The following is a 23,032-nucleotide window of genomic DNA, read 5'->3' on the forward strand; positions in this document are numbered from 1 at the left end:
TAGCAACAGTGCGAGTGGAGAACTTTAAGTAAAGAATAAGAGGAGGAGAGACAGAGAAAAGTGAAGTCCTAGAAGGCCAAACAGCAGGCCGCTGAGAGGGAGAAGATTACAAGGACTTAGGGGGCCAGAAGCTAAAATACCTGCAGCAGCTCTATAATCTGTTTTCTTTGGCTTCGTTTTTTTAGTTTTACCATTTAAGTTCAATCTTTTAATTTTAATTAAAAAATGAAAGAAAGAAAAAGTTAAGGCAGTTTTACTAATCCTAAATCCAATTTTAATAATGAGGCCGGAGCAATGCCTGTCCCCTGGGATGTTGGACTTTATACATAACAGCTTGGAGAAGCCAGTGGGTCACATCTGCAGGAGATGCCAGCTGATCCAGCACCTCGAGCTCAGGGTCGCTGAACTGGCCTGCGTCGTAGTAGAGAACTGGCAGACCTGGCCCAGGGGTCCTTTAGAGGGATAGTGTGCACCCCCAAGGTGGCGCGGGAGGAGATTCCAGACCAGAGAGGTAGAGATAAGTGGGTCAAGGTCGCAAGGCGTAAGGTAAAGGGTGCACACTGTCCAGGGGCATCGGCCCCAGAATTAGAACTGTCCAACCGTTTTGAGGTCCTTGCGGAGCTGGACAGTGTCCCTAATGGTTCTGATGGTTAGGCAGGGATGGGGATCCCCAATGGGCCACCTCACAACCAGTTCCCAGAAAGAGAGCGGTTGTGATAGTGGGGGACTCAGTCATTAGGGGGACTGAAGCGCAGGTGTGCACAGGTGGGGGACCTCCCTGGTAGGGTGGATTGTCTCTTGGCCAGAGCGGGGGTGGATCCACTTGTCATTGTCATGATGGAACAAATGACACACATAAGAGTAGTCTGTCAGTTCTGCGATCCAAATTCAAGGAGTTAGGTGCCAAGCTGAGGAGCAGAACTGACAAGGTGGTCTTCTCTGAAGTTCTGCCTGTGCCCCGTGCCAGTCCAGGTAAGACTGAGGAGATCAGAAGGCTTAACGTGTGGCTCAGATCTTGGTGTAGGGTAGTAGGGTACAGGTTTATGGGGCATTGGGACTCCTTTTGGAAGAGATGGGACCTGACGGGTTACATCTGAACTGGAGGGGCACCAATGCATTGGGGGGCATATGAGTAGGCTAGTCGAGGACTGGGGGGGCAGGGAGTTTAGGACAGGCCAGGTTTAGATCTGTACATGGAGGAACAAACAATGGGGTAGAAATAAGAATTTGTTGTAATGTAAAGTCTAACCCAATGTTTAAATATAGAAGGAGTAACACATTAAACATAACTTGACGTAATGCTAGAAGGATCAGAAATCATGTGTAGCAGATCTGAATTCTGATATTACAGTAACAACGGCACAGGACAGACAGAACAGAAAAGGAGTTGGGGCTGCTCTTTATGTCAAACAGAATGTAAATATAAGTCCTCTTCAGTTGGACGATGAGATCTTCGTTGTAACGGAGTGTCACCTGTAGTCTGTGCTCGTATGTCTCCTCTCTCTGTGCCGCTGCCACGCCTCGCCCGACTAGCGTTCTGAAAAGTGTCCTCAGTGAAGGGGGCGGCCATTTTACTGTAGCCCTTCACTGGGTGAGTCTCCTTTGCTGGCAGTTGTCTCACAGCCCGGCTGTCAGACACCCACGGACCACTACTGGTGGTTGGAGACCCCTGAATTAAATCACCACAGGGGGACTTGGACAGCAGATAGGCTTGGGGAAATTTGTGGACAATGAAGTTTAATGTCAGTGAATGTAAAGAATTACATGTAGGAAATAAAAATGTGAGGGTTGAATACACAATGGGGATCTGAAAATCGAGAGTCCACCTTATGAGATGGACTTAGGAGTCACAGTGGACTCTAGGCCATCGACTTCCAGGCTGTCTTCAATAGCCATTAAGAAGGCTCACAGAGTGTCAGGTTATATAGCGCCTTGACGTGTGGAGTACAAGTCACAGGAGGTTCTGCTCAAGCTTCATAACACACTGGTGAGGCCTCATCTGGAGTCCTGAGTGCAGTTTGTGTCTCCATAAAGACACAGCAGCACTAGAGAAGGTCCAGAGAAGAGCAACTGGGCTGATTACAGGGGGCTACAGGGGATGAGTTAGGAGGAAAGATGAAAAGAGCTGAGCCTTTACAGTGATGAAGAGGAGACCTGACTGAGTGTTTAAAATGATGAAGGGTATTAGTCCAGTGGACTGAGACAGTGACTTTAAAATGAGGTCATCAAGAACACAAGGACACAGCTGGAAACTTGTGAAGGGGAAACTTTGCACAAACATTAAGAAGTTTTTCTTTACACAGAGAACCTCAGACTCATGGAATAAGTGACCAAGTAGTGTGGTATACAGTAGGACTTTCATGACTTGATGTTTTAGTTGACAGGACTGGTGAGGTGCACTTTGGCCTGTTTTTGTCAAAATTGTTCTAACGATCCAAGCCCTTGTGACTGCGTTAAGAATGGCTCTGGTGTTCAGAGCCCACTTGCCCCTGTGTTGATGCCACTAAGAGACAATTTATCTGCAGTGTACCCCACAACAAAATCTGCTGAAAGCATTAAAAGAAGTGGCCATGAAGTGCATTCAGATTCATTTATTCATTAAGATCATCTTCAAACAAAAACGTCGTTGATAAACTGAGAGAAAGTGAAGTAAAAGACGGGTCATCCAGTAGCACGGGGTGAATCATATAAACCAAGAATGAGCCCGACAAACGAGAGTGGAGCAGGTCGGGTCTCAGAGTCCTCCATTCCAGCAAGTCAGGCCTGAGTGACTTCCTCTGATGATAGAGACGACTGGAGATTGTCTAGCGCCCCCATTTCTGAAACATCAAATGAAACGTTAGGGTTTTGTTTCTTGCACGCTTCATCAAGTACAAGATGAATATAAGATGTAAGGTCAATAGGACTAGCGGACCTCCTCTCATTTTTTGTTGAGGGTCACCATGCCAATGGCATCCCAAGCAGGTCAGCCGGCACTTCTGTTTCCCCAGCTACAGATTCCAGCTCCTCCTGGGAATTTGCAAGGCAGCCAAGAGATCTACACACTCCTCTCTGCCACAGGGTCTCCTACCAATGGCACAGGGATATCATGCCAATGCCCAAACTGCCTCAACTTAATCCAGAGGAGCAACAACTCTACTCTGAGGCTCTCCTGAATCGCTGAGCTTCTCACCCGTGGAGGGTCAGCCCAGTGACCCCACAAAGAAACCTCATTTCTGCCACTTGTACTCACCATCTCATTCTATCAGCCACTACTCACAGCTCATGACCATAGGTGGGGACAGGGATTGGCGAGCCTGTTAGGCATCATGGCCTGTCCTTGTTGTAACCAACTGAGCCAATAAACTCAAAAATGACAGTGCCACACCGTCACCATTATACCAACTGTTCTGGGACCCTTGTTGGCTCTTTGGTCTACTGCTAGTAATGTGCTGGTCGGGTGAAGTAGAGAGTCACCAGATAGATTGAATTACACAACACACAAGTAATCCTAAGCATCTCAGCACTGAAGTGCTGGGAGGGCCAATCATAGTCAGTGTGACACCCATGCATGGACAGCAGGTGGTCCAAGCACACCCAAACTGGACCAATGCGGCCCATCGTTGAGACTTTACACATTACAAAGGGGCCTGTGAGGTTCTCTGTTTTCTGCCCCACATTCCACAGACGCACGTGTTAAGTCATTTGGTGGTGTGGCTGTGTGAGTGTGCCCGGTGCCAGACTGGCACACCACCCAGGGTGCTTCAGGCCCCCCATGAATGAGTGACCTTGAGAAGGTGCCGTGCTGTGCCTGCTTGTGTTACCAATGATACCAGACTCTACGTTGACCAAATGAAAGGCTAGGAGGCCACAAAAGCAACATCAGAGTGCCATTGAAAGTTACATTTCAGGTGACGTACCTTTCAGCCTGAGGTAGGACAAGAAGTCAATCACAGTGCGTATTACATTTTCATCTGCTATCCTTAGAGGACCTATGAGGACAACAGAAAGTCTGTGTCAAACACAAGCGATGGTCGGAGACTTGACACACATGTGTGGACTGGAGATAACATCAGACACGAAGAGCGAAGCGAATGGCTGCGTTGAAGCATCGCTGGACGCCCCCTTTAGCTGATTCAAGCTGCTTGGGGGATTCACAGAAGCGAGACCCTACAGCTCAGCTCCTGATATGGCCTAAGACTAATGGAGCACCACACTTACTGCATTACTCAGGTCATTGGAGGATCCCATAATGCTTTGTGCTACCTTCACAGCTCCTTTAAAGTACAGCAGACTCACAAAGTCTTTGGACGTCTTTACTTTCGGCACACTTTACATTTGACATTTGTCCCATCAGTCTTCACTCAACGAGCTCTAATGAGAAAGTGAAAACATGCGACAAGAAAGGTTTGCAAATTTAATCAAAAAAATTAAAAACTGAAATCTCTCCTTCCTAGACGTACTGAGACCCTTTGCTGTGGCTCTCCAAATGGTGGTCACGTGTATCCTGTTTGCTTTCATTCTCCTTGAGCTGTGTCTACAACTCGATGGGACATCGTTTAGAAAGGACCTGTGCATACAAAGTCCCACAATGCACACTGCATGTTAAGGCAGAAACCAGACCTCCAAAGAACGCTGCGTAGACCTGGTCACTCATGCACATGGGAGGCAGCTAAAGGGCTTGAGTGAGGGCAACTCTGAATCAGAGCGGGATTCTTTATCTCGCTTTCCTGCAGACCACCATGGCAGATCCCACCTGGCCTTCTTGACGTCACTTCTGGGTCCAAGCCTATGGAAGAAGACCTTGTCGGCTCCAGCCCCTGTGATGTCATGTCCAGGCTCGAGCCTATGGCTGAAGACCCTCATGAGCCCGACCCCTCTGACGTCACTTCCTGTCTTCCCCTTTAAAAGTCTCCACCTTTTCCTTATTTCCTCCGTTCTGATTTGGACACCACTGCTATCTTTTGTTTGCAATTCTGCTGCCAGGAAACCAATTATACGGGTGGCTGTCCCAAATCTTACTATGACTTGTGGTCAAGTTTGTGACAACCTCCATGACCAAACTGCAGTGAGGCACAGATCAGCACAAGGGGATAAAGCCATCTCTAAAGCTTTGAGCATTCCCAGGTGCACTGTGGCCTCAGGAATTGTAACCTGGAAGAGGTTTGGAATCAGCAGGACTCTTCCCAGAGTTGGTCATCCAGCCAGACTGAGTAACAAGGGTAAGAGGGGCTTTGGTCAGTTAGATGACCAAGAAACCAATGATCTCTCTACAGGAGCTTCAGAAGTGCTCATCAATCAGGTGTTATGGTACAGTTGCTAGACAGAAGCCACTCTTGTGTGAAGGGCATTTAAAGGACTCTGTGAGCAGAAGGATGAGATGAGACAAGAACTGAACACTTTGGGCAGAATCACTACATCTGAATGCTTGAAGACAAGACCAGGCCCTTCAGCCCAACAAGCTTGTCCATTCTATTCAACTCGATTGTTCAGAATAACGTCAAGTTGAGTTTTTTAAGGTTCTTAAGTTCCTACTCTCCACCAAACTACTTGGTTATTAATTCCATGTCTCTATGGTTCTTTGCGTGAAGAAAAACTTTCAAACTTTGTAGTACACCAGCTGCATAATACCATCGCTACAGTGAAGCAGGGTGGTGGCAGCATGATGTTAGGGAACAGTGAGGGGTGAAAGCGGCCAAATACTGAGAGGTCCTGGAACAAAAACCTGCTCTGGAGCGCACACATTGGGTCAATGACCTGAAGCGTACAACCTAAGACAATGCTGGAGTGGCTTCAGAACAGGTCTGTGAGTGTCCTTGAATGGTCCTGCCAAAGCCCAGTCTGGTGAGACCTGAAGATGGCAGTTCACAGGTGCCTACCATCCAATCTAACAGACCTTAAGAGGATCTGCAAGGAAGAATGGGAGAAGGTGTGCAAAGCTTGGCGAGGCTTACCAAGAAGAGTGCCAAGGGGGCTTCTACAAAGTACTTCATGAAGATTTCTATGAAAGAGAGACTTCAGTTTGTGATTTTTAATAAATGCGTATAGTAGTACGAGGGTGCTGTACCGTGTTAGCCATTATGAACGTATGGAGAAGTCAGCAAAATGACCCCTTTGATTGGCTAACTGAACACATTAGAATATGCCAGCTTTTGAGGCAACTCAGGCCCTTGTTCAGGTGAGATGGAATAGAGAAACTGGAGCTCCCTGTGTTTATATACGCACCAGGAGAAGAAACGACTTTAGGAAACCTCAAGTGAGACGTCTTACATGTAAAAAACGAAAAGACCTCTTCAGGCTAAGACTCATTGAGCAAGAGAGGAGAACAACGTCTGGTCAAGGTCTTTGGAGAAGATGACTGTCCAACAAAGTCTTTGGAAGTTTCTGATGAGTGTTTCAATACAATGCGGGTCTGTGATAAATAATAATAATCAGTAAATAAACGTGTAAACAGTTCTGAAGACGTCGAATGACTTGGATGTCACTCTGGGTTACTGAGTGCGGACTTCCAGTTCACTTGGAGAGCAAGTCACTGGGACTGGGAAAGTCAGGTCTGTCTGTTTTATTTGCTACCTTTTTAGTTATTCTGGGGTGTGTTCTATCTATCTAGTATATAGTGCCTTTCATCTATCTATCTATCTATAGTGCCTTTCATTTTTATCTATCTATCTGTCTATCTGTCTGTCATATAGTGCCTTTCACTCTATCTATCTATCTATCTATCTATCTATCTATCTATCTATCTATCTATCTATCTATCTATCTATCTATCTATCTATCTATCTATCTATCTATCTATCTATCATATAGTGCCTTTCATTTCTATCTATTTGTCTCAAATTCACTGCACATCACAATCAAGTGCCCAGACAGTGGGGGGCTCTCGGCACCCCCCAGAAGCCATACCAGTTGCCAATCGCTTGTCTTTTTGGCTCTTCTTTTGCCCTCACCTTCATTTTAGAGCCCTCATTTTCTGGAGTTTTCTTCCAGACAGAACTAAAATCTTCTAACTGCCCCGCTCTAAAGCCCCGTAGAGTTCCGGTTCCCGCTTTGCTAATAATGTCTGACTGCGTTTGACATGGCGGCCTTTGTTGTAACCTGGTGCTTTATGGTGTAGTTTGTCTATCGCTGTGTTTGCTGCTCTGGTTAGAGCCCAGAGCTCTAATATACGTCAAGCTCCCAGTCTCTCCTCCCCAGTTCACATCTATAAGAGGTGACATATTTTGTAGTTTGAATCTCTTACCTGATTTTATGTCATCCTCAGCCTGCAATTCCCGCTTGCCAGCGAAGCCGTGTTTATCACTAAACGACCTGTGATTGTCAACGGCGTCTGTCAGGAATAAAAGACACAAGTTGTCATCTGAGATATCACGCCAGGGACCCTTTGCTCTCCAAAGTAACGTCCAGATAACATAAAAGCACAGATGGACACACACAGCAGTAGTGGCTTTAGATGTTCGGGGGACGGCTGCCTTTCCGCTCCATGCCACGTCCTGTCCTTGCTGGCCGAAGTCTCTTTTCTACAGAACTGTCATTCCTGCTTCTGATTGTGTCATTTCTTGTGTTTTTGTCCAAGAGGTAATTACAACAGCAAAGCGCAGACAGCAGCATTAAGCAGGGACGTTTGGGGGTCTCACATAAGACTAGTAAAAGGGGACAGTGAGCAGGGCAGGCCACTTGTTACACCAACTCCGAAGCGCTCCGTGACAATCCTGCTGACCAGAGGTGGATGAGCGCAGGTGAGAGGAGATGACGCATTAGAAAGGCTGCCAGTGCTAATGACGGCTTTGATGTCAAAGCAGACGAGATGACTCCTGCTAGAAGAGCTGACCGGCGTCCTTCATGGTGACCTCATCAGAGCACATCGTTGTGTGCATCGCAGTCACTGCTTTCTTCAGCAACCAACAAGCCAACAAGGACAAACCGACGAGTTATCTGGAATGGCACCCTGAGCCACTCACAAGACGTCACATTGAACACGTGTGACTGGACATTGTCACCTCTCAGACATTCGGGTGCAGCTAAAACAATACCGGAAACAATTTGAGAGTCCAAACGGTAAAAACACGAAAACGCACACAGCAGCTTACCGTACTGTCACTGTCACAGTCAGCATACTGCATGACAAAGAAACAGACGAGAGCAAGATGGCTGAAGTCTGGAGGGTCAAGCGTCTCCAAGGAGTGCCCGGCTGTGGGGTGATAAGAACCCAAATGTGAAGCGTTGGCCAGTCATGTTCAGTATGCCAACATCTGGAATGCACAGCTGAGCAAACCCAGGGGCCCTATGGGCCAATGCATGGCTTATGTTTGAAGAGGGGTGGCAGGAGCAACTGGTGTGAAAAGTCAGACGCTGGTGCCAACTGCCAACCTAAATCAAATTGTAAGAAATGGACTCTAATTCAAGGTAAGGGGCGCCAGTCCTGTGGTAGCAAAGACATTTGATGGTCCATTCCTTAGTTAAGTGGAGAGACGGGTGTTTGAAGAGATGTTTAAAAGGAAGACACGGCATACAGCAGACTTGACAAACATCTACCTAACAGACAGAGACGAGACATTTCTAAAGAGCAGCCTGCCCAGAACAGGGAGCCAACTGAAATATCACGACAAGGCTAACAAGATGCACAAAACACTCGGTGGGTCTTCTCACAGGACTACAAATTGTCTGCAGTGCAGATGTGAGAACCACTGAGAAGATTCAAACGTCTGGCCACGATGGCAGTGCTGCCAGCTGTCCAATGACCATGGCACTGGTGTGTGGAAACAGGGCTGAGACGTGACGGAGGGATGGGGGGATCAAAGTCTGAGGAGACGACTTCATGGTGGTCAGCCAAGCAGAAGAAGGCTGAGGTGTTGGCCTGAGATGGCAGATGGGTTCCAGGCCTGGCTCAGGTGGCTTGCCTGCTGTTAGTTTCCGTGAATTCTTTCGTGAATATTCTGTTCTTTGTACTGATGGATATTCTCTTCATTAATGTCCTGCCAGCCCTTTAAATGTAGTCCTCATGTCCTGTCCGCTGAACTCTACACCTGTAACCCCACTTCAGGGCTCTTTAATGACTGGATTTTCATTAAATACAACGTCAACACTAAAATGGCCAAAAGTGCGTGTGATGTCACCATTCACCTGCACTGAACAAGCTGTGCTGGCCACGAGATTTATCTCTAAACTCTAACAGACGACAAACTGCATTCAAATCGTGCAAATCGCAGTTGAGATGCCACACACCAAGAGCCATGGAGCGCTGCTCTTGTACGTGAAGGGAGGAGACGCTGTGAACCACAGAGTCCAGTCAGGACAGGGCTGCGGAATAAGCTGAGCAGACCAGTCTGCACCTTCATCAGGCGACGGTTCCTCCCATCCACACTACAACGCATTTTCAAAAGTCTCCGTTTTTGGAGTTTAAAAACGCCAGGGTGGTGTGGACGAGAGGCGAGGACAGAGACGAGGGTCTGAATTGAGAGCTGGCAGTCCTCGCGATGGCCGCTCCAGCATTGCATTTCTCTGTTGCCCTTTGGCTTTTGATATGTGCTCTTTTCTTTGGGGGTGGCGCAGTGGGTAGCACTGCTGCCTTGCAGTTGGGAGACCTGTGTTCACTTCCCGGGTCCTCCCTGCGTGGAGTTTGCATGTTCTCCCCATGTCTGCGTGGGTTTCCTCCCACAGTCCAAAGACATGCTGGTTAGGTGGATTGGCGATTCTAAATTGGCCCTGGTGTGTGCTTGGTGTGTGGGTGAGTTTGTGTGTGTCCTGCGGTGGGTTGGCACCCTGCCCGGGATTGGTTCCTGCCTTGTGCCCTGTGTTGGCTGGGATTGGCTCCAGCAGACCCCCGTGACCCTGTGTTCGGATTCAGTGGGTTGGAAAATGGATGGATGGATGGAAGTTTTCTTTGGATGTCCTGCTTTGCTCATCTTCTCGGTCGTGCCTTGGATTTGGTTTTGGTTTCCTTTCACGTGTTTCTGCCCGCGTGTTCTTTCATATCATTTTTGCACTTTTCGTAAATCATTAAGTATTAAAAGGCTGTGGGCCAGGGGTTTGGAGGCTTTCCCCCTCTCCCTTTGTGGACATTTGTAACTTTCAGGCCTTTGCTCCACTCTTGGGTCGGTGGACCTTGAGTTTGAGCCTCGGCCACTTGAGCAGGGAGAGGCCTACGCTGTTTGCTCAGACCAATGTAGGAGGTGCAGGTCTGACTTCATTTTTGGGGTGTCTCATGGTCTTCAAGCAGGTGGAATCACAACAAGCCAATCCATTTAAATTTCAGCCCCCAGGTCAGGGGGGGCCCTGCTGCTGGTAAAGGGCTGTGTATGTTCACCCTGGTGCCCTGTCCTGGCGCCCTGTCCTGCCCTCTGCCCAGTGTAGCTTCACCACCACCCTGCTGAGGATGAATTGGTTTTAGTAAATGTGGATGGATGGGTGGCAGAATTTTCTGAAAGCAAAATCAGAGAAAGGCCAGCAAATCAAACAATGAGATCGACTAGAAAATCAGGCTGAGGGATTCATTTCAAAATCACAGGGGTGCCATTGGGTGCCCAGGACAGTACTTGAAGGTCCCACTTGCGGGCAACACCAGAAGGAATATTTTAAAAAAGAATAAAAAGTCTAAAGAGTGAAAATCAGCGGTTGACTTCATCACGGGGCGGACTGCAGAGTTCTGCATTACACACTAATGGCGGGCATGAGATGGACTGGCACACCACGCCAGGTGGGTTAAGTGCCCTGACCTCCTGTCTCCAAATTGGAGGAGATGAGATCTTTTCATAATGATCCTCACCTCTCCAAATTGTTTTAGTCCCAGTGCCTCCCTATGGCTGCTGGCATTGTGGTCATTTGAAATCCTTGCCAGCTGAAGGGTCTCACTTTTAAGGAAGCCCACAGCAGTGGGCCGCACACATCTTAAGGAAACCTGAAGAGGCGCATCATGAGAAACGTCCTGCTTCATTTCACGCCTAACCCTAATTGGCTTTGCCTCTTAAGTGTGTCATCGTTGGGGTCTGAGCAGTCAAGTAGACGCAGTAGGTGCAAACGAGAGGGTCTGCCATTGAGGAGGGTCTGCTGGGCATGTCTGGCAGCCGTGTGCTTGAAATGGAGAACCAAAGCACAACGACAAAATGGAGGTTAGGCAGTCGCAGGCCCATCACGTACAGCGGGACATGGCCTCTGACTGGGCGGGTGGTTGGAGTGAAAAGCAGCAGCTCAGGGTGGAGTGCCAGGCTCACCCATCAGGGGTTTCATGGCATCTTCTCAGAGCAAGATGGGCACGGCTGACGTCCACACTAAGCGTATTTAAAGCAAGTAGGCCTGCTGGCAGAGTTTGGTGGTGGCACACTTTTCACTCGAGCGTCTTCCTTTCGTGTTTGGATCCTAACACTCGGGGGGCTATGCGGGGGGATCGTCATTTGTTGGTTTTTTTTTTTTTGCATTTGCTTGTCAGCCCATTACGAAAATCAACACAAAACGCTTACCCAACACAAAAAAAGACACCTTGTGAAAACAAAAAGATTCCTTAAGTGATAAATATAACCTGCAGAAACTATCTTACATTCCCCTTGTGGCTCTTCTTTGCCCCTTTCACTTGGCATATCCTTTATCAGTAAAAGCTGATCAATACGACCTGAAACAAAGGGATGATGATGGCCGTTACCCCAGGCAGCTGCCCGCTCAGTCATGAAAGAACAAGAACCCGCATATCACACACACACACACACACACACACCCCTGAGATGTCTACGGGCCCCTCTGAGGGGTCTAAAGCAGCGGCAGGTCAGAGCCCAGCCAACCACCCCACCTCACCTGGGACTTGCCGTCCTTATTCTCTGCACTGAGTTGGCACTAAAGGGCCCCTTGTGAGGCGCAGAACGCACACCCGACTGGTCTTTTAGGCACCGACCTTCTGCACTTTGACGGAGAGACTCGAGTGGCTGGGAATGGAACTTGTGAGCGCCTGCCCAAGGAAAGAGAAGGTCCTGCTCTCCAGAGCCTCGACCTCATTATACACCGGAGAACATGTCTGCCTGTCCAGCGCCCTGCACACTGAAGGGGCTTCAGTCACGTTCGAGGTTTTCATTCCAACCAGTCCCTGCCTCATCATCATGGAGTGTCTCAGGGTCGATCTTTAGAGAGCCCGGCTATGAAAGGAGTTCACTTTTTATTATTTTATTAATAGTTGCACATTTTATACTCTGTGGGTTTTTATGGTCTACCCGGCCAAACATTTGCTGTGATTTATTTTGAAACATTTTAGTAATTTAAGTTTCTTTCTGCCACTAAGCACACAGGCCAGGAATAACAGGAAAGCTGCATGTGAACCCGTGTCTGCTCCGCTATTTTGTTCTTTGCCCAATCAGGACTGTGGCTGCGGGGAACTTATTGTCTCTCAGGACTCGGGTCATAAGATGTCCTGGCATTGGGCACAGTGGGCAAGCCAAAAAGTGACTCTTGGCCCAGGCTTAAAGAGCCGTACAGAGGCGTGGGTGCAGACCTGAAGATGTCCCCACCATGTGTTTTAGGTCTCCACAGTCATTGTTAAGTTATGGAGGTCAGTAATCACATTCGTGATAAACGCTGCCCTGTAGGACATATTTGACTTTTGTAGGACTGTGCCCTAATGATCCTCCAGCTCACAAAATGTCTGTCTCTTATGAAGGCAGAGAAGGATTTCACTTTTTAAAAATCTGTCACAAATGCAACCCCAAACTGCCTGTAGACAGAAGTAATGGAAATGATGTTTGGCCACTGAATTGCAATAAACAGAATGTTCGGAACCTGCACTGTTTTAGGATTGAGATTAAGGCAGCGCCAGAGAGTTGAGATCTTCATCCTCAGTAAAACTGGACGTGAGAATGAAGTGCAACGAAAAGAAATCCACTCGGGACTGCCGCCTTGACTTGTCCTCTGACTCAGAGGCCGGTTGGAATGAAAGTCCTCAACGCGCTCCGAGGGCCGCTCTTCGAGGCGCGCGTCTGACTTAACGGGGGCGCCTCTCTCGTGCGCGATTCTCATCGGGAGCGCGCGAGCGTGCGCTCTTGTGCGTGTCTTAGTGACGAGTAGAGCGTGCGCGCGAATGCCTGCTGAGTAGAGCGTGGCGAGGACGGGGACTAATGGGACCTGAAGACAGAGGTGTAGCTTGGGTTTTCAGCGCCCGGGGACAACGGACGATTTCGCGCCCCATCCTGTTTGCCAAAAGAAAAGGAAAGAAAATTTTAAAATGGCTCCCCCTGGATGCTGCGCCCGGGGACAGCTGTCCATCCCTAGCTACGCCACTGACTGAAGACATACCGAGTAACTATAAAGAAAGGCTCCATTACTTTTATACTGTATATAACGCAGACACTCGCACGGCTGCTCAGTGTCATGGACAGAAATCGTCATATATGAACTTAAAATACGCCCCCCATATTTGAGCAGCTCGTGTTGATGAGATCTTTTCAGGCTCCTGTCAGAATCAGAGTCACTTTAAAGGAGTCATTTTGATCGACTTCTCAGGATTCTCACACAGGAATTTGACTGTCTGTCAGTTGTGTGACACTTTGTGCCAAATGGGTGCGTCCCGAGCGCACGACATGTCGCGATCTTTTTGATTTGAGTCCTAATGTGTCAAGAACTGAGAAATGTCGGACGACTAAGTAGCAGTGGGGTGGGCTAAAGAGCGGGCGCGGTCACCAGATAAATGACCTGCAGGGGACCCCGCGCACAGGTACGCTGACTAAACAGACCGAGCCCACCCGTGCCCAGTCCTAAAGGCACACCTTCACGCCGATCCGGACGGGGTCAGTATTGGGATTAAAGAATTACTACCGGAGGACCCTTGTAGTTTGAGTCCCGTCCGAATCGATTGGCACAGGACAGTGGGGTCGGGTGGCGTGGGCTTTAGGATGCCCAACCAAGACCCACATTTTTTTCTTTCTTCAAGGGGAGACCCGACTCACCCCCTTAGATATATGCGCGTGTTAAATGCGCACCCTCAGGACTCCTCGTTTGTAGACCCCCATGAAGGGGATAATAGACCCTGAAAGAATCCAAACTTTAAAGACCCAAAAAAAAGGCACAAGTTTATTTTTGCCTCTAAACGGCTCTTTAATCTTTGCTCAGATGTGAACGCGCAGGCCATAAAAAGTCACTGCTAGGGGGGTTTGCTTGATGACGACATTTCTGGAACGAAGAGTAGCTGGTGGTCTGCCCCCCTGTTCGTGTAACGGTGTGGTTTTACTTAGCGATCGAGCGCAGGCACGTTTGGATCGCAGAGTTGGACCTCCTTTGCTTTCTAAAGCATTTTGAGAAGGTCAACGTTTAAACGGTAAAGTAAAGGAGGTGGACGGAGATGGACTGAACGTTTGGATGCGCGAGTTAAACCTCGTGGCTTTCATTTTATGCAGTGCAGTCCACCAAAGACACGCAGATAAACGACTGAAGCTCTCACGTCGGACGATGAATCTCCGCTTTCACGGGACTGGCACTTTGTGACATATGCGCACCTTTAGGGAGCGGGTAGCACGGTGGCGCAGTGGAAGGGCTGCTCCTCCCAATCGGAGTGCGCGCCGCGTGGAGTCGGCCCAGTTTAAACTGGCGATGCTAAACGGGTCCCCGTGCGTTTGTTGCCCCCCGTCCCTTCCTTGCGCCCGATGCTCGCTCGGTTATCGGTATTCTAATCGGTATTCGTTAAGATGACCGAGTGTATTGTGCACATTGGCTTCATGTGCGGCACTTTGCCATTCGCGCCTACCTTCGTAGCAGATACGCACCTCCAGAGTCGGACTCTCGGGCTTCACCTGATCAAAGACGCTCGTGTCTAACATCGTGAAATCCCATTGATGTCATTTTAATTCAATCAAAGCTCTGTGTGCGCATTTCTGAAACATGCAGGTACTCACGCGGTCCCAGAAGGTACCCTGCGCTGTTGAGAGTCCAGCCCCGCTTCTCTTTTGTCTAAAGAGGAAAACAAAACAAAAACACTTTACAATCATTTAACAAAAAAGATTAACAGTAGACAGATGGCAGTCTTTTTATTTTAAACTTACAACAGAGAAAGGCAAAGAACGCAGTCGGCGGAAGAAGCAAACCAAAGCGTATGAAGAGAGTTGAAGACCGAAGCGCGTCTGGCGTGCGAAGTCAACGAAGATCACGCACAGCCCTCCGGGGACAGGGCCGGGGGCGTCAGTATGTGCCCGCCCACCGACAGTTAGGCAATTGGTCTGAATTCATATATAGCGCCTTTTAAGAGCGTCACAGTTCTTCATATGCTCTTATTAAGTATCATTTGCTTCCTGTTTGCATAATCGGGGCGGCACGGTGGCGCAGTGGGTAGGAGACCTGGGTGTTCGCTTCCCGGGTCCTGCTTGCGTGGAGTCTGCATGTTCTCCCCGTGTCTGCGTGGGTTTCCTCCCACAGTCCAAAGACATGCAGGTTAGGTGCATTGGCGATTCTAAATTGTCCCTAGTGTGTGTTTGGTGTGTGTGGGTGCGGTGCGGTGGGCTGCCTGCCCGGGATTTGTTCCTGCCTTAAGCCCTGTGTTGGCTGGGATTGGCCCCGTGACTCTGTAGTTAGCATATAGCGGGTTGGATGACGGATGGATGTTTACATAATCTGTAAGGCTTTGGGCTTCAAACCCCGAGGTTGTGGGGTCGTAACCCGCTACTGGCATTGTGTGACCCTGAGCAGGTCACTTCACCTGTGCTCCAATTAGAAAAAGAAACGAATAGAAATGGAGCCAATTGTACATGAAATGCTATAAGTCACCTGGGATAATAAACACTTCAGTCAAATCATGAAATAACGTCAATCTACTCGGACCTCTGACCGGTGGACTGAAATGCACACGACCTCAAAATAAAATCGGAATTAACAAGCAAAGAACTGGGAGACGCCATCTTCAGCGTCAGGGGGCCATGGTCGTCCGTCAGGAGTTTTAAATGTAAAGTCCACCCGCAGACCCCCTCCTTTTCTGAACGTTTATTTCAAAGCAGGACATTTTTAATTTCTTTGGTGCCGCAGCATCATCATCAAGGATGCCTCATATCCCAACCATGGACTGTTCACCTTCCTTCCAGCAGGGCGGCGCTACAGGAGCCGTGTGTCCCGCACCAGCAGGCTCAGGGACAGTTTCTGTCATAACTCCATCGCCATTCTGAACTCTCAGCCCTCACCTTACCGCTCACTTTTCTGAATATCAAGGACTTGCTTTACCTGTCCACATTCACCTATTCTGTACACGTAATTCATCTCATGTGCCTGTACTTACTGATCGCTGTTCTTATCTATTTTCTCTTCCTTGTATATTCCTGTAATTTCAAATATCATAGAGATACTGTATACAGTATATTCTCATTTGTATGCTGCCTTATTGCACCTTCCTCTACTATTTGCACTTTCTGCTTAGATACTAAACTGCAGTTCGTTGCACCAACTTGACAATAAAGTTGAATCTAATCTAATTTAATGTAAATGACCCCCCATTGGCCGGCTGAGTGCGGGTGTGTGTGCCCCACAGAGCTCTTGCCCCATCCCAGGCTGGTGACCGCCATGCACAGGCCATGATGGGTAGATGGATGAATGAAAGAATGAAGTTGGCCCGCAGTAACCACTAATGCACATGGTGCAAGTCTTCGGCCAACTTGTCATCATATAATAATACATCTTTTATATATAGTGCCTTCCCTCTGATCAAAACGCTTCACGAGTATTCAAAGGAGTACAATAAGAATAAAAGCAAGGATGTCATTAATAACAGAAAACATCAAATGACAGACCAAAACTTGTCGACGAGACCCTCTTTGGTCCCCACAGCTGTGTCTTTACCCCCTTACTTGATAAAAAGCTTTGACAAAAACAGCGGGTGGTGCCTGGAATGACATTAACACTAATGGTGACATTTCAGATGACAGGTTTCATAGCTGAGCAGTGACAAGTCCCGGCTGTGGGGTTGAGTTGGTAGATTGAAGTGACAGCCTTGACAAAGGGGGACTTTCTGTGCAGGCTAGAGGTGTGTTATTACAAGAACTAGAAAATACGAACACATAACTCCAGTCCTCGCACCCTTACACTGGCGCCCGGTTAAGTTTAGGGCAGATTTCAAAATCCTCCTTTTAACATATAAAGCGTTAAATGGCTGAGGTCCAGTTTACTTACCTGAACTTATCATGACTTACAAACCTGAGCGCACATTAAGATCTCAAGATGGCGCTCTGCTTAGGATCCCAAGGATTAATAAAATAACAGTGGGAGGTCGAGCTTTTAGTTACAGGGCCCCCTAAACTGTGGACTGGTCTGCCTGCCACTATAAGAGATGCCCCTTCGGTCTCAGCTTTCAAATCTCGGCTGAAGACTCAAACTTCAGTTTAGCACACCCTGACTAGAGCTGCTGATTCACTGTACAGACTGCATCTCTGTTGTTAGTCATTAGCACTAAAACAGAAGTCACATGATAGTTAGAATTTGTTACTCACCCTCACCTCTTCTGTTTCTCTTCTCGAACTCAAATGTGCCACTTGGTGCCACTGCCCACCTGCCAAGTTGTCTGCCTGCCTAAGGTAAAGTCACCTCTGACAGAGGATCACAGAAATTGTCGGGTAGGAGGGTCCTTTTATCTGATTGGCTGACTCAGCTATGGAATGGCCAGTAAGGGGGAGGCAGCTTGATGGCCGAGGTCTCCGGGACTCTCTGAGCCAATCAGAATCCTCTGATGTGATGTCATCTCTGCTCCGTCCTTGTAATATTTCTCTTGTACTATTACTGTCGTACTGTCACTTTGTATTGAGGGTGACTTGTGTCCTGCTCGGTGTATTGTGTTGTATTTGCCCCCCTTTTTTGACACCCACTACACGCCCAACCTACCTGGAAGGGGGTCTCTGTCTGAGTTGCCTTTCCTGAGATTTCTTCCATTGTTTTCCCTACTTCTTGTCTTCTTAGAGAGTGAAGGCTGGGGGGCTGTCAAAAGGCGGGGGCCTGTTAAAGCCCATTACAGAACTCTTTGTGTGATTTGGGGCTACACAAAAATAAATTGTATTGTATTGTGCGTCTACTGTGTTCGGCCCACCCACTCCAGGCTGATGCGGTGTGTCCACGAGGGGTCTTTGACTTGTAAAAGTCAGGCCTAAAAAACATTTAGGAGGTCTCTAGGATGGACACATGAAACACTGCTGGTGTACGAGGAGAACGGGGCTCTGAGAGGACATTTTATGAGAGCCAATGGGCGATTCTTTGTAATAATTTAATAAATAGCGCCGCCTAGGGACGATACGCCGATTCTTGTCTTTTTAAACATTTATTTCATTTCAAGAAAACAACCGATTACAATCAAGCAGCCAACATTTGTAAAACATACATAACAAATTAGGTAAAAATCAACATGGAAAGAACAGCAGAGGAAAATAAAAGAACACAAAAGACAAAGAAAACCAAAGAAAAGCAGAAATCGCGGCCTCGCCTCCTGACCACTTTGGCTCACGGCGCTCATTTTTGGACAAACTGCGCCGTCCAGACAACTGGCGGCTGACGAGGGGCTTCGGGTGGGCCAGCTCGGGGTGTCACTGGCTGAGGACACAGTCCACCGAGTTGTCACAGACCTGCATATTTAAGGCACAGAAGAAACGTTCACGTGCCGCTTAGCGTTCGGGTCAACTTACCGATGGGCGACTCACAAACAAGAAAGAATGAAAACTAAAAGAAGTACCGAGAGGACCAAGCCGAAGGTCTCCGTCAGGGTCGCGCAGAGCACGAAGGAGATGCACAGGGCGCCGACACACTTCTGCATCTGAAAGACAAGGAGGGGAGAAGAAGAAGAAGAACATCAGGGTTAGCGCTCGTTGTGTACAGTGAGGAGGTTACAGTTGTACTTTCCAGTTGCCGTATATTTTCACAGTTAAACACTAAATATAACAAGAATGTAAAACAATGGCTGTATACAGGTAAGTGGCACATAAACCTACCTGGGAGCCATTCTATCTATCTATCTATCTATCTATCTATCTATCTATCTATCTATCTATCTATCATATAGTGCCTTTCTATCTATCTATCTATCATATAGTGCCTTTCTATCTATCTATCTATCTATCTATCTATCTATCTATCTATCTATCTATCTATCTATGTATCTATCTATCTATCTATCTATCTATCATATAGTGCCTTTCTATCTATCTATCTATCATATAGTGCCTTTCTATCTATCTATCTATCTATCTATCTATCTATCTATCTATCTATCTATCTATCTATCTATCTATCTATCTATCTATCTTCTAGCGGTCAATATCGTCTCACTGCGAAGGCTGTTTGACGAATAAAGCGGCGGGTCGCCGACGGACGAGTCACAATGGCACACAGTTGGACATTTGCATAAAAAGGAACGCCCCTTTGTCCCCGCTGAACTTTCAACTGCGGGAAACACAAACTTAAAGAAGGAGAGCAAACTTGGAGGAGGCCGCCTTGGGGTTGGCAGTGTGGATGTTACGGCGATAAATTGAACACACGAAGGGTCTTTGTTACGAAGTACGTGAGGTTCAAGTCAGTCTGTAAAATGGCTGCCTGACGGCATGAACTCTGATGAAGTTGGGTTACACTTGGGGCGTCACGGTGGCGCAGTGGTAGCGCCGCTGCCTCGCAGTTAGGAGACCCGGGCTCGCTGCGGGGGTTTCCTCCCACATTCCAGGTTAGGTGCATTGGCGATCCTAAATTGAAGAGCTCAGTTCCAAAATCAGCTAAGTACATAAGATACATTTGGGAGATAAATAGGAAAATCTGGGTCCGTAAGCAGATTTTGAATTAAATCCCTAAAACTAGAGCGCTACACTGTTACAATTAGCAGGTTTTGAAGCTCCAACGTGACCAACTGCATGAAAAGTCACAATCACGTGCTCACTAAATTGTACCAAAAGGTGTAATTAGCAGATTTTGGAACTCACATCTTCAATTGTCCCTAGTGTGTGCTGTGGGTGAACCCTGCGGTCGGCCGGGGTTTGTTTCCTGCCTTGCGTCCTGTGTTGGCTGGGATTGGCTCCAGCAGACCCCCGTGACCCTGTAGTTACACCGGGAAAAAAGGGAAATGGCGGATTGTTACATTTACAAGAATGTATTTACTTTATATTACCTGTATTGCTGATGTTCCACTTGCGTCCATCATGTTTAATTTATTGAATCTTGTGGGATGTGCAATATACTAACTTCAGTCATTTAGGTAGAAGTCAAAATCTTTATATTTAGTCCTCATCGGAGATGAATAAGAGCGCCGGGTATCCTTCAATATGGCGGGTTTCAAAAGGGCGACCTCAATTAATTCGATTTTTTAATATTCTTGCTTTCGCCTTTTTATACGTTCAATCATTGCCTTTATCTAATACATTTTCTGTAATAATTTTGTAGCGTATGGCTTTATTCGTTGCGCCCAATTGAGGTCGCCTTTTTGTGCGCGCCCTTATTGAACAGATCAGAGCGCCGAGCGGATTTCTCATCAGCAGAAGTTGGATGACTTGGCGGTAGAGTCACGTGACTTTCAAAGAAGCAGCAGGTTGTTCGAGTGAGTTATTGTCGCTGGTCAAGAGCAAAAGGTTAGTGAAATAAAATAAAAACACACACACACACACAATGAGAAATATATTCATTTAAAATCGCACAGACTAACGGTACTCCGCTTTGCGTTTTTTCTTGTATTCTCTTTCAATGTTTTATTAAGGACGGCACGGTGGCGCAGTGATAGCCCTGCTGCCTCGCAGTAAGGACACCCGGGTTCGCTTCGCTTTATTGACATGAGCCATGTTTGTTTAACAGAATTCATTTAACAGAGAATGAAAAAGTTTCATTCATTTTATATAAAAATATCATGTTGTTTCAGAATATAACAATGTTGTGCATTAAGCATAATTCAATTATTTTGATAAAAACAATTTTATTATGTGCAACCGATGTCTTATTTTAATCAGACATGCCATTTTTCTGAAGATGATGGACGGACAGACAGTCACACCTCCGGGTGGTTGGCGGTTTGATCGCACACGACTGTCACGTGCCCAGTAAGTTCTGCTCAGTTCTAATGTTACTGACGGCCGAGGCCTTACTTGTGGCCATGGCGAACCTGCAGCATCACCGACGTCACAAGAAAATTTGTCTTCTTTGGTTAAACGTTTAACAAATTTCATGCAATTTTACCCCGGGCATTGTCGCGGGGACGTTGGCGCCTCTCCCAGTAAGAATTGGGCACAAGTCTTTCAACAGCACCTGGGCGGGGCGCCAGTCCATCCCTGGGGGGTCACACCTTAACATTGGGGTCAATTTATCACCCCCGAGACTCTTAACCTGCATGTCTTTGGCCGGTGGGAGGAGACCCCCCACAAGCGGGGAGAAGACTCAAAGTCCGCGCAGGGAGCACGCAAACACCAATCTCCGTGCTTGAGAGACGCCAGCGCTCCCAGTGAGCCACCCTCGTGTATGTCACTGGGTCAAAATGGTTGCTAATGACCGTGACAAATAAAAAAGAAAGAAAAGAAGTTTATTACGGCGATTACATCTGTAAGGTGTGCGATCTGAGCATCTCAGGTGTGCTGCAAATTCAAACTCGTCTTGTTAAGATCCTACATAATCGTAACACAGAACACGACTGAGTTGAGTGGAATGTCAGCGCCGACGGAGTTTGAATTGCTGGCGGATCCACAACGCCCACCGCCCACCAACCTCCGCCCTCCGCTCCCTTGGAGGTGAAACGGCAGATTGCTCCGCTTTGATGCTTTGACTCATTTCTACGAAGTCCCGTTCAGATCACCTCAAGCCATTCGTTTATTGACCTGTCAGGGGCTCCGGGGTGGGTGAGCCAACCCAGACGCAGCACAAGCGCCGGGACGCCCCTCAGTCTCCAGACCCGCAGCCAACTAAGTCAACCCGAAAACCAACCCGACATGAATGTTATAGAGAGGCGCCGTGCAGACCCCGGGCCAGAAGTCGAAGCTGGGGGCCACCGTACCGCTGACGGGGATTTCTTAATTTTTTCTTAGCATACGTCAGCCACTCCAAGAAAGCAGCTCACAATCCTAAAGGAGCCGAGCAGTTAACGACAAACTAAAACCCGAAGCTCCTCATGTCCGCTCATGTAGTTGACGACGTCGCCCCAAAACACACACACACATCTGCTCCACATCGCCCACCTTGAGCCCGGCGTCCCGACTCCTCCAATCCCGACCTGAAAATGCGGACGGCGCGGTGGACGTGGGCAGCGATGATGGCTCGGCCCAGGCGGGTACCGCTGCCGTGTTAAAGGGGCCCCTAAAGTGCCCACGCAGACCCCCTTGACACGTTCGATTTCTGTTTTCAATACGCGACACGAGCGCATCACAGGACCCGATTATAAAACGTGTAACATGTTAGCGCCGTCGAAAATAAAACACGTTTGAAATCAGAAGAGAACCTGCAGCGCGGAGAAGCTCATTTTAAATTATTAACGTCAAAGTCCGCCAGGATGAAACGCGAACGGCTCTGACCGTTTAGTCCGCCTGCTCTCCCGATTCGGGGTGCGCTTCTTGATTTGAGGGTCGCGAGTTCCGGAGCGCCGGCTCACCTTTGGATGAAGTCGAGTCCCGCTGACACACGAAGTCGATACGAAGAGAGCGAAGTCACTGAAGTTGCTGCCCGGCCGGCCCGCTGGATTTCTTAGTGAGATTTGGCACCGACGAAAGCTTCCATTCTGTGCCGAGGAGTCAAAGTGCTGCGAGTGAAATAGTTGGCGTTCCGCCGCTGAGTATTTATGTCGCCTGGTGGCCCCCCACCCGCCCCCCGTCAGTCACGCGTTTATCTCTCACTGCGCACGTTCACCGAATCGTGAAAGCCGAAGATCGCCGCAATCGAAAGGCAGTCATCGAGAAGTCATCTGCGAGCCGTTGAGCTGATAGGATGACGCTAATGGCTCGTGATGAGCGTCGATGTGCACGTCCTTTTACACACCTGGCGACTGGTGTACTGGGAGACGAACAGCAGGGGGCGACTGGGACTACTGGACGCGCTCGGCTCGTTTAAGACGGCGGGTTAGAAAACAATGTGGCTCGGGGCAGGGAAACGTGGCGTCTGTGCCCACTGTTTGTAA

General features: G+C 48.1%; 1 protein-coding gene across 2 annotated transcripts; it reads right to left on the reverse strand.

Annotated features, from left to right (window-relative positions):
- Positions 1 to 2,576: 2,576 nt before the first annotated feature.
- Positions 2,577 to 22,690, reverse strand: gal (galanin/GMAP prepropeptide). 2 transcript variants are annotated; one of them, XM_028796150.2, is made up of 7 exons: positions 22,511 to 22,690; positions 18,638 to 18,718; positions 14,841 to 14,895; positions 11,513 to 11,584; positions 7,223 to 7,309; positions 3,900 to 3,971; positions 2,577 to 2,819 (listed from the first exon to the last, which is right to left on the reverse strand). In XM_028796150.2, exons 2-7 carry the CDS (start codon positions 18,716 to 18,718, stop codon positions 2,758 to 2,760), a joined length of 429 nt encoding a protein of 142 aa, XP_028651983.1. In that variant the 5' UTR covers positions 22,511 to 22,690; the 3' UTR covers positions 2,577 to 2,757. The 2 variants fall into 2 exon arrangements, with proteins under 2 accessions (XP_028651983.1, XP_028651984.1); XM_028796151.2 differs by lacking the exon at positions 11,513 to 11,584 and having other exon boundaries at positions 22,511 to 22,678.
- Between the last annotated feature and the right edge of the window lie 342 nt (positions 22,691 to 23,032).

Source organism: Erpetoichthys calabaricus, chromosome 2 (assembly GCF_900747795.2).
Source record: "Erpetoichthys calabaricus chromosome 2, fErpCal1.3, whole genome shotgun sequence".
In the NCBI taxonomy this organism is placed as follows: domain Eukaryota; kingdom Metazoa; phylum Chordata; class Cladistia; order Polypteriformes; family Polypteridae; genus Erpetoichthys; species Erpetoichthys calabaricus.

Excerpts from the sequence above, each read along its gene's own strand:
- gal (XM_028796150.2), bottom strand. The coding sequence starts at position 18,718 with ATGCAGAAGTGTGTCGGCGCCCTGTGCATCTCCTTCGTGCTCTGCGCG. Across the intron at positions 3,972-7,222 it reads TGAGGATGACATAAAATCAG|GTCCTCTAAGGATAGCAGAT; the intron begins GTAAGAGATTCA and ends TTGTCCTCATAG. Across the intron at positions 2,820-3,899 it reads GTCCTACCTCAGGCTGAAAG|AAATGGGGGCGCTAGACAAT; the intron begins GTACGTCACCTG and ends TTGATGTTTCAG.